The sequence below is a fragment of the Ascaphus truei genome, chromosome 5 (genome assembly GCF_040206685.1).
Source record: "Ascaphus truei isolate aAscTru1 chromosome 5, aAscTru1.hap1, whole genome shotgun sequence".
In the NCBI taxonomy this organism is placed as follows: domain Eukaryota; kingdom Metazoa; phylum Chordata; class Amphibia; order Anura; family Ascaphidae; genus Ascaphus; species Ascaphus truei.
The window spans coordinates 239618588-239630495 of record NC_134487.1 but is presented as its reverse complement, the minus strand read 5'-3'; the positions used below and the strand labels follow the sequence as shown (position 1 = coordinate 239630495).

The 11908-nt window shown below is 41.9% G+C and overlaps 2 protein-coding genes across 3 annotated transcripts in view; both read left to right on the top strand.

Annotated features, from left to right (window-relative positions):
- Nucleotides 1-1690, top strand: part of LOC142495827 (neuropeptide Y receptor type 1-like) — an 18424-nt gene extending 16734 nt beyond the window's left edge. For both annotated transcript variants that reach the window (XM_075601850.1, XM_075601849.1), the window contains exon 3: nt 1057-1690. The gene's annotated coding sequence lies outside the window, so the exon portion shown is untranslated. The remainder of the gene's footprint in view (nt 1-1056) is intronic.
- Nucleotides 1691-3625: 1935 nt separating this feature from the next.
- On the top strand, nt 3626-11267 carry PURB (purine rich element binding protein B). The gene has a single exon (XM_075601848.1). The coding sequence runs from the start codon at nt 3863-3865 to the stop codon at nt 4859-4861; it is 999 nt and encodes a 332-aa protein (XP_075457963.1). The 5' UTR covers nt 3626-3862; the 3' UTR covers nt 4862-11267.
- The last annotated feature ends 641 nt before the right edge of the window (nt 11268-11908 follow it).

The window sequence follows — 11908 nt, the reverse complement described above, 5'->3', positions numbered from 1 at the left end:
CGATGCTCTTCTTTGCAATGCTCTGTTTTGCAACGCTCAGCTTTGTAGCCATTGGTCTACAACAAGCTGCCTGCACATGTAGTGCTCTGCAATGCTCTCTGCAGCACACTGCTCTGCAACATACAATGCTCTGCAGTATGCTACTGCGAAACTCACCACTCTACAACACACTGCTCCGCAACTCAATTCTCTATACACACACACAGCTCTGCAAATTCATTGCAGGCCTCTACACCAGAAATAGGATTTGTATCAATGATGTTACTACAATAAAGTGTTAAAAGCAGCAATAAGAGGCTATATACTAAAATGCAAACCAAGCAGCAGAACAGTCGTACATTTATCAAAGACAACACCTCAGTGTGCCAATAAGAGTGAGGGAGCAGTTATATGGAGCAATAGGAGGACTTATAGGGTGAAACGGGAGGAGTTATATGTAGTAACTGGGGGAATTATATGGAGCAATAGAAGGCGTTATGCGTAGTAGTAGGAGTTATGGGGAGCAGTTATGTGGAGCAATAGGTGGAGTTATAGGGACGGGCTAGATGACGTAATAGGAGTTATAGGGAGGGGTTATATGGAGGAATAAGAGGAGTTTTAGTGGCTTATTTGAAGTAATAGAAGGAGTTATAGGGAGGGGTTATATTGAGCAATAGGAGGAGTTATAAAGAGTGCTTATATGGAACAATACGACGAGTTATATGGAGTGGTAGAACGCGTCATAGAGCTGCAATTATATGGAGCAATAGGAGGGGTATATATGAAGTAATAGGAGTTATAAGGAGGGATTATAGGATTATATGGAGCAATTATAAGGAACAATACAAGAGTTATATGGAGCAGTAGAAGGAGTTATAAGGACCCATGTGTTGCTGGTCCCTGCAGCACTGCAGGGGTTAATATTCAGTGCTCTCCTGCAGGCGTTCTAACATTTCTCTCTCATGTCTCTCTTCTTTCCTCCTCTCTTGCTATCACTGTTGCTATGCATTCTTCCATACCCATGGCAACCCCCGTTATCACTCGCCCACACCTCCCGCGTTCCCTTTTGGGCAATAGGCAGCGGGATTACGTTGCGGTGACGGCATGTGGCAAACCAGGAGTAGGGACTGGCACCAAATCTGCCGATGTTTCCATGGAAACACTGCGCCATTACGGTTTTGCTAACGAAGAACAAGCAATGGGTGCGAGGGTTTGAATTAATCCCCACGACAGGAGCAGAGACAGAGAAGAAAAAATAGCAAGGAGGCGGCCATCTAAAAGGAGTGCCCCACTTAGCACCAAAGTGAATCAATGGCGAAATAAGTGGAATGTGTTAAATATGCGTTAGTGATGCCAGACAAGTATAAATATTTTTAAATAATATGTTAAAACGCTGCCTTGGAAATTATTTGAAATATTAAATAAAATGTTGTACACTTTCCTACATTTCATGACAACTACAGTACATATATATATATTAGTCATCAATACTTGCATAAACCTATTTCTCATTAAGTTCTCAGTGTAACTGCCCCTTTAAAAACATGCAATTTCTGCTCTTTAATTTTTTTAACCCCTTTATCTACATAAACGGCAGTTTATTACCCCCCTCTGGCACTGAAAGCGTTAATGGAGAAAAAGTAATATCTACAAAGTCTAGATTTGAGATCTGGCTTGTCATTGATGTATATAAATAAAACATGTCCATTTATATTGTGTGTATTTTATTGATTTTGCATTAGAGAATACTGAAGATTCTTAATCATTACATAACAGACATGATTTTAAAAAAAATGAAGGTTATATAAATGTCATTTGGCTAGTCCAGTCTGTACATTTTCTATATTAATGTCACACTGTACCAGACCTTTCACCTATTAATGATACTTTGAGAATTTCAGTGATTTGCAGTCAGGCTAACTGATTTTAACATCAGCATCTCAGACTTTAATAGTCTCGCTGATAGAAACCAGCACTGATTTTTTAACCTGGAACCCACAAATCTCACTGATTTTGCTGCTTAGAGAAAACATCAGGTAGGTCAAACTTAATATTTAAGTACAGTCTTTGGCCAAAGCATCCTAAAAGCAGTGGTACAGTGTCTGGTATAACATGATTTACATTTATTAAACATTGGGGGAACCGCTTTAAGAAAATATAAGCAATATTGAAGCTTTGAGAATGGGACAGACGAGAAGCTTTCTAAAATAAACCCTTTTTTTTTTTTTTTTTTTTTTTTTTTAGAGAAAGTGGATTTGTAGGATTGTAGACATGTCAACGTTCACTGATTTTCTGTGTCTCACTAATTTATAGTCAGTTTCATTGATCTTTAGCATAAGTGCTCTTATAGACTTGAATGGAGTCTCACTGATAAAAAAAATAAAGATTTTCCCATTAACATGCAAAATAAAATGTTGGCCCACAGCCCCCAACTCTCACTTTGTTTTAGACCTTGAAAGGTTGACATCTCTGGGCACATAAATAAAATAAAAAGTAGTGATACTCTTTATCCCTAGTATCATTACACTTCGTCCGATAAATATAATGCAGATTCACTGGTTACGGCGGGCACTATTTTAACATGCTTTGAAAACACAATGGTATCTGCTTGGACAACTATGCACACAGCAGATTATCTCTTTTTTGTCTTTATACAGACACTACAGCCTAGATTAAAGTTACCTGAAAAGGGGATAGTTTAAAGGTGATGATTTCAGCAAAAAATTTGATCATTTGGGTGTTTCAACATAATACAGATTTTTTTAATTGCTTTGTTAACTCACTTATTTTATAGTACTTACGATACTTTTGATATGATTTTCTGTTCCTTTGTAATTATTTTCTGTTAATGTAGACGTCAGGTGAGCTCATGTGGATATAAAGTCAGTCTCACTGATCTTAATATAAGCAGTCACATAGACTTCAATGGAGTTTCACTGAAATAATAAATATGTATTTTTTTCATTAAAAAGCATTTTTTGGCCTAAAACTTCCAAATCTCATTGATTTTGGGCTGTTGAGGTAAAATCCATAATGGTGAGTACAGAATTATACCACTCTCTTGGGTAAAATAATGAGAGCGGAGAGAGAGGGCACTCAAGGCATATGATTATATGACAATTTAATTACACAATAATACACCTATACTGTACATTGTCTTTTTTTAATCCCATATTTGAATTTATTACATTAGGACTTTCCCCTATTATAGGAATAGACCTCATTTCCCGTTTTTGGCACATATTTGCTCCTTATTGTTTTTTTCTAGGTTTATTGAGGTTGACATATTGGTTTAATAATGTATTATTCATTGTAGATTGTGTTAACGTAATAACGTAATGTGAAATATCACACACACACACACACACACACACACACACACACACACACACACACACACACACACACACACACACTCTCTCTCTCTCTCTCTCTCTCTCTCTCTCTCTCTCTCTCTCTCTCTCTCTCTCTCTCTCTCTCTCTCTCTCTCTCTCTCTCTCTCTCTCTCTCTCTCTCTCTCTCTCTCTCTCTCTCTCTCTCTCTCTCTCTCTCTATTAAGGGCAGAAGGGCAGCCACATACCTCAACTTGCCCTTAGTTAAAATGGCGGCGGTTGTCTCACATTTCCCCCACACCCTTTTCGCAGTGACGTACGCCGGAAGAGGAGGGGAGGTTGGGGAGAGAGAGTGTGAGAGAAAGGAAGGAGAGGGACAAGCTAAGGGCGAAGGAGAGAGCGGGCGAGAGAGACTGGAAGTAGCGCGAGGCAGAAAGAGCCCGCAAGCGAGACGGAGGCGGCAGCCCGCGGGATAGAGGGGAGGGAGCCCCGCGGCGGGGGGCGGACTGACAGCAGCCGAGAGGCACCGGAGGCTCTGAGAGGAGGAGAAGATGGCGGCGGACGGGGACAGCGGGAGTGAGAGAGGGGGCAGCAGCGGCGGAGGAGGCCCCGGAGGCGGCTTCCAGCAGCACCTCTCCCGCGATCAGGAGACACAGGAGCTGGCGTCTAAGCGGCTGGACATCCAGAACAAGCGCTTTTACCTGGACGTCAAGCAGAACGCCAAGGGCCGCTTTATCAAGATCGCGGAGGTCGGGGCCGGAGGCTCCAAGAGCCGCCTCACCCTCTCCATGGCTGTGGCCGCCGAGTTCCGAGACTACCTCGGCGACTTCATCGAGCACTACGCTCAGCTGGGCCCCAGCAGCCCCGAGCAGATCGCTCAGTCCTCCGGGGAGGACGGAGCGGGGGGAGCCGGAGGAGGCGGCCCTCGTCGGGCACTGAAGAGCGAGTTTCTGGTGCGGGAGAACCGCAAGTACTACTTGGACCTCAAGGAGAACCAGCGAGGCCGCTTCCTGCGCATCCGCCAAACCATCAACCGCGGGCCGGGCTTCAGTGGAGGGACTGGCGGGGGACCCGGCCTGCAGAGCGGACAGACCATCGCCCTGCCCGCCCAGGGTCTCATCGAGTTCCGCGACGCCCTGGCCAAGCTCATCGACGACTACGGAGGAGAGGAGGACGAGCTGGGCGTGGGGCTGAGCCCCGGGGGTAGCGGCGGAGGAGGAGCAGGGGGTCTGTACGGGGAGCTCCCCGAGGGAACGTCCATCACCGTGGACGCCAAGCGCTTCTTCTTTGACGTCGGCTGCAACAAATATGGCGTGTTTCTGCGGGTGAGCGAGGTGAAGCCCAGCTACCGCAACTCCATCACCGTGCCCTTGAAGGCCTGGGGCAAGTTCGGCGGGGCCTTCTGCCGCTACGCCGAGGAGATGAAGGAGATCCAGGAGCGCCAGCGGGACAAGCTATACGACAGGAGGGGGCCCGGGGAGAGGGGCAGCGGTCTGAGCCCCGGGGCAGGAGGGGACGAGTCCGAGACAGAGGATGTGGACGACGACTGATCGGATGGAAGGAGGCAGAGGAGGTGGGAGAGAGTGGAGTGGAGTGGAGGGGGGTTAAGGGGAAGTCAGTAACTCATACACATAGTCATAAGCGTAGTAACAGGAAAGGGGGGTGTAAGGTACATATGAGGGGGTCAAACTCCAGTGGATCGTGGGCCGCATGCGTCTGGTTTTTCAGATCCTATTCCGTATATGGTTAAATCATTTAAAGTAAGAATCAATTATGTGCAGTAATTGGGGGGGGGGGAGCACACAGTCTGGGTGTGCTTTGACTATCTGGGACCAAGAGGTGTGTGCAGAATGACCCTCTTGTATTGGATTACCAGAGAAGGCAACAAACTGCCAAATCAGTTTTGTGCACCCCTGCCCCCTTATCTCAATAATTCAAAATGTATTAGGACAGAAGATGGTTTGAGTGAGCCTCTACCTGGTAGTCTTGAATGTCAGTGACTAATCAATGTTGCCAGAGGGGCCACTGATGCAATGCATGGCTGACCCCCCTAGCAGCATCATAGGTAGTTGACTGGTGATTGAATGAAGTTTAGGTCATCTGTTATGGGCTCACCCTAAATAGCAAAATGTTTAAAAATCTGTGAAAGGATGGCTGTCCTTTGGTCATCTGAAACAAGTGACTTTCCCTAAAGATGGAGTACAAAGATTAAAACCCCCTCTGCATGAGTCCTGCAGTGCATTTCAGGCCTTTTTTATATTCTGAGGGTTCACTGGAGCTGACCACATGCATGCGGACATGCAAGACAAACCCAACATTTCTTTTCTGTTATCCTTAGTGGTGGGAATGGGAGCTGGGGGGGGGATAATTTAAAATACCAACAACCATGGATTGGAGACAGAGCCACACACAACTCCAGAAAAATCTGCAGATAGGTGCGATTGCAAGGACCCAGCATACACAACTTCTAAATTCCAACCAAAGTCTGTCATGGCTCAAGTCTCCGTGCTTTATCTTACAAGAGGAATGACAGCAGGAAGCAAGTTAACTGTTTTACAAGACTCCGTTAAAATGGATGACAGAGAAGGGTAAAAGAATGAAAGAGGAGACGAGAAAGTTAGGAGGGGGGGGGGTCTCACCACTTCCTCCATCTCCACCAACACTTTTGTTTTCTGGGTGCTCGCAGTGAGGTCCCAACCCCATGAGAGAGCCTGCAATTCTGTTCTCAACACGCTCTGCACATAGAGTAGAAAGACTACCCACTCCTAAAGCACAAGGAAAGCTCTGATTAATTGCTAATCACTTAAAAATTCTAGAGTATCCAGTAACGGAACCAGATACCTTCCTACTAGGACAGAACTGTGATCCTACCAATCATGGATTATTGCCAACTGCCATAAGGAACCTTTCTTTACATACCAGCATTAACGACCAGAGTTGAAATGAAAATTCTTCGGGGAAGGGAAAGTAAAAAACATAATAGAACCAAAAGGAAAGCATAAACCTGAATCTGTGAAATGACTCCAATAAAACCTTCCACTAAGGAAATATATCTATCACACGTGAGTCCTGGCTCGTGCAAATGGACTCCTTTCAAATCAAATAAGCTCAGGTCCACGGTCTCGACATTATTCTCTTACCAGGCTTTTTATTATTAAAAAGATCTGCATTCAGTGCTCAATACCTCAGAGGATGATGGTGCCTCCCAACTGTTCTCAGCAAATGCTGTGAAGAAACTTGATCTGGTTGGTGAAAGCCCAAAGCTGAAATAAGCGATCGAGAAGACGAAAGAGTGTTGCCTGTCAAAATCCGGGCATTCAATTAAAAAAAAAATAATGAATGCAGGTGGACTTGCTGCCCTAAAAGTGATGTTTCCCCTCTCCCACCCCCAAATAAAGTTAGGAGGGGCCTCCTGTATTTTACTCACTCCTGTATTTTTAACATTAATTCTCTACAAATGTTTTAAACTATACTTGATTGCTCCCTTGCTCGCTTTAAAAAAAAGAAAAATGCCTACGATACATCACTCTGCTCCCCTCCCCCCAAAAAAAGGTTACAATTAAATATAGTTTTCTTTTTCTTTACATATATTTTTTTTTAGTTTGCTATGTAACACTCCCAGGTCTTTGCAGATGCCTTTGCAATGAGTTGACTCTAAAGTGAAAGGCTTATTGCAAATGTACAAACCGTATCTAGAGCTGATGAAAGGAATTGCTCAGTTCCACATTTCTGGTATTGGAGGCCCAGAATTATTTTAAGTTTCCCCTTCACATGAGCTGCCTTTATTTCGCACCGTTTCACGACTAAATGTGGTATCCTTTTTAATGTATTTATTGGATGTTCTGAAAGGTTCTTTGCTGACTTATAGGAGGTTGTGGGTAATGTGTTTCTGATTTGGGAGAGATCCCTCAGCAGGGGAGGCCTGTCAGTGTATGTGTAATTCAATCCAGAGCAATGTGTCGCAGGCTGTTGTGGACGTGAATGGGTTAAGTGCAACCTTTTCAGCAAGGATTATTATTGCTGCTGCTTAAATTCAAGCTACAGATGAATCCTGAAGCAATTTTTTTTCTGTCTAGTTTTCCGTTGCAAAGATTTTCCTGAACTGTATGGGAGCAATAGTATTTCTTGATGTTTTAATCACATCAGTATGTTGTACTGTATTTTTGTACCCACGAGGCAGCTGTTTAGTGTGTCCTGCTGTATTATCCTTATGTGTTTTCAGTTACTTGTGGCAGAGATGAGAATCCCTGTGCCCTTTTATAGCTAGAACAGGGCAAACTTCAGCGCCTGCAATTAAAGTTTGCTGAAAGTCCTTGCAACATTCACCCGCTCAGGGATACAGTCTTGCAACAAAGTTTTCTTCACCAATATGTGTGCATCTGTTGTAGGCCCAGGGTGGGAGTTGCTTTTTTATCTTTTTAAATCCTGTTTCTGATGTGCTGCCAGTAGTTCCCTGGATTTTCCTAACCTCTTCCTGGGGAGGTTGTAAAACCTTCCCAGACCTGCCTCCTGTTCCTGCTGCTTGCTGTGGCAAGGGCCATTGGGTACGATGGTTTGCCACTAGATAAATAAGCTATAATTAGAATGCCGTGAAGTATTTAGAAGTGGAGAGAAGCATATATCCTACTGCCATGACATGAACACCTTTTGTTGCTAAACAGATTCCCCCCACCCCTGAATATTGCTCTGCATGTCTCTGCGCAGGGACGCATATAAATTTTGTACGACTATCTTTGGTTATGACCCCCACAACAGATATCTGGAAGATTACTATTAAAAGAGGTGATTGTCACCAAATCCCACTTTTTTTTTTAAGCCTGTTTTAAACTGGCTGAATAAATAAATAAATATATATTTATACTTTCTGGGATTCTTATCTGCAAAACAGCACCTGATTTGGCAGACTTGATGATTTTATTTGTTTGCATTAGTATTGCATCAGTTTTGCAGACATTCTCCAGACCTCTTTGAGCAAGTCAAGGGGGGGGGGGGGTGTTTGATACACTGCAGATTCCCTAGAATTAATGATATAACCAACTGAAAATGACCAGCCTAATACAGAAATGAAAATATGGAGCAATTGGAGGTAATGTTTTGTTTTGGGCCTAGATCAAGTAAAATTTACAATATAGGATACAGTGGAATGTGGGTACAGTCACCTCTTTGTAATCCCTTTTGCTGCTAGTGACAGCAACAGTTAGGTCATACATAGTGAGACAGATAATTGGACATTGGACCACCTACAATTAAGGCTGTCTCAGCCGCTTTATTGCAGTCTGCTTCTTAATGACCCGTGCTACTGTTCCCCAAACTTCTACAGGCGAAGATGCTGTTCCTGTATGCAACTTGTTCATAACTATCAGCTGTAAAAAATCCATAATCGGTGATATCTGTAAATGTTGTATAGCATCGTAAAAAATATCTGTACATAGACAGACGGGGTGGCAGTCATTTGAGTCGGTTTTTACAGACATGCTCAAACTTTCCACCTACTAATTGTCTCCTATGGGATTTCTTTCTGGTTCCAATTCAGTCTCCTACAAATTTAGATTAATTCCCACTTAGACAACAAAAAAAAACCCCTTGTGGAATACATTTTGACGAAACTCAACTGGGAATGTGGTGATCATCAATGGCATTTTGCAGCCCTCCAATATTTGTAACATTTTAACCAGTCACCCTTTTATTCTGAACTACTCGCGTGTAACATGTTCTGCAGTTTACAAATATTTTACTTTTTTTTTCAAGTTTTAATGATCAAACCTAGCACAGATTTTGTGCCTTCCCCAAGGTCTTATTTCTATGCATATAATCTCTGTAGTGGAAAAGGCTAGGGTTAAAATGGCAAGCCATGTACATGTACCCAGAGAATAACCCTTAGGGGCGACAAAATGACTACCTTGCTATACTCCTTGCCCAAGTAATTGCTAGATGCAGTTCCAAGCAAAATTAAAGTTAACTTGAAGGGTTGTCTGCAGTGACATCAGCTGTTGGGATAACCTTTTTATTATGGCGAATATTAGACCCTTAAAGGCTTGTAATAATTGCTCTTCCATGTAGCTCTCCACATCTATCACTGCAGAAAAAACATTCAATAACTATCCTTTATAACAAATTAACCTCTGCAGCAAATAACTATGTATAAAGATGTTATGACCTATATCAACTACTGTAAGGGATCATGCATGGAGGTGAAATACCTTTGAATAAAGTGCATTGAAATGAGTAGAAACTCCATTTTGCACAAAAAAATCGAAAATTGAATGGAGCAAACAATGTAGCTCATTTTTAACCTAGCAGAAGAAAATATATGAATGTCTTAACCTTTCAATTTAGGTCCTTCACTGCACGAAACTCCTTGTATATGATGTGACAAGTGGAGTAACGCAGGCAATGATGCAGTTATTCACTTAAACTGCATTGCTAACTGCTTGTTATCCCACTTCCCACCGTGTTAAATAAGAAGCCATTGTGTTCTTTCAGTAAATAAGATAACCCTCTCTGATATGAAGCCGTGAAGGGTTTAAATGAAATGGAAGAGATCTTCATAATAGCTCTGGCTTGTTCTGTTACATATTTAAATCTGAATATTCTGGTCAGATTTTGGAGTTGTGGTTTGAATGCCTGAGCAGAAATGAATCTGGTTCCAATCTTAACCTCCTCTCTTGGGTTATCGCCCAAGCATGAAAAATGTAATCCTCCACTTGCCTTCATCAGAAGCCTTCCACATTTCTTTGGGGTACCCCTGAGCATTTTGCAGTATGCTGACGTTTAACATCCCTATAATTACTTGGTTTACCATGAAATAATGCGGCCTTGCTGTTTTTTTTTTTTTTTAAATCTAACATAATTCTTTATGATTTGAGACTTTAAGACATCAGAACATGTGGTGTCTGGCTGAAATATGATATAAAGACTTTTTTTGTTCAATTTAAAGTATCAACTATGTATAAAAAAAAAATGGTAGAACACTGCAGACCGATCAGTTGTCAGCGGAGGCCAATATTTAATATTTAAAGCGGTTTGGTAAAACACTACAAATGTCTTTGACTGACTTGTTCACTTTTTAGGACAGGTTCTCTAGAGAAGAAATATCAGGCACATTAAGGGGTTCAGAGGAAAGCACAGTTTAAATGTAATAACATGACACTGCCAAGTTTCTGGCTCAAGAACACAGCCTGGGATGTGGGACAGGAGTACACATGGAAACTTGGTGCTGCCTAGACGACAAGAGCATTTCTGCTGTAGGCATTTAATCTGTATTCTTCAAATGCATTTTGCTGACAAATTCAATTATATCAAGAAGTATATATATTTTATTTTGTTGAAAGCACTTTAAGTGGTAAAATGACAGGTCAACCAGCTGCCTGCTTAATACTCACAAGTGGAATATATCTTCCAGTCTGTCACCTGAGGTTGTAGCTGTTCCCCACTCCCTCCAATTCTGCTCTTATCCCAGTATTTCTCAATGCTCCTCAGGGAAGCCAGGCCAGGTTTGGGGAATAACCAAACTACCATACATTCACATATACAAGATGTTTGCTTATGAATTTATTGGTTACCCCTATAATCTGGTCTGGCTGCAATTTCCCTTAAGAATAGAGCTGAGGAAACACTTCTATTCACCCTGCTGACAAAGTAGCCAGCTGTCACACACAGTGCTGTTGGCATATAAAGGCAGGTCCTGGATTTACCACTAGCTAACTAGCGGGGGAAGAAAAACAAAAAGACAAATGCAATTAAGAGGCTGATTCAATAAGCGGCAAAGTGGCCAATCGCACTGCATTTGGTCTCTTCAAAGCTTGCTAAATCAGCCCCAAAAATGTAAAGTTCAGAACTCATGCTAGTGCGCACTCCTTATAACAGATTTTTGCAAATGGAGTTTTACAATCTATATATTTAAAGAATTGTATGTTTGTAACAAATAAAGTATGCGGAAAAGTGAATGAAATCATACCAATCTGTGTCTGACTTTCTGTATAATAAAGGTTTAGGACGTTTCATTTCCCAACATGACTATTGTTACTGTTTACAGCTCAAACTGCTGGGAATATCGACAACAAATTATCACAAACGGGAAAGTGTTACAAATATGTTGCACTGCTGGGGAAGTGTGTTAAACCTGCTATAGAAATCAAAGGAGTATCGGTGTATATTAAAACTCATTAAAAATGCCTTTAAAAGTTGAATTTAAAAAAAGTCACTTATCTAATACTACAAAACTGATTTATTAAAACAAATACGATTTCACATGTTTTGCTGATTTAATAAATGTACAATGTTTAAAAAACATTTTTTATAATTCCCTATCTTCACCTGTTTGCAACTTCAGAACACAATAGCATATTTGCCATGGCTCCAATGCAACCATTGAAGAGTGAAGTGACCAGATTAAGTTTACATTTTTTTTAAAAAAAAATTTACAAACCTATTTTTCAGTTTCTCTAAAAGAACATGTTAATTGGATAGGTGCACAGAGTGTAGTGCTTTCTGTAGCTGAAGGGTGGATTTGAGGTGTAAGAATTGGATGGGAGCCCTGCATTTGTCACAGCTGCTCTGAATTCTCCCTTCTTGGTATTGTGAGTTGTTGGAGGTGT

Bases quoted from the DNA above. Each gene is read 5' to 3' on its own strand.
- PURB (XM_075601848.1), top strand. From the start codon at position 3,863: ATGGCGGCGGACGGGGACAGCGGGAGTGAGAGAGGGGGCAGCAGCGGC.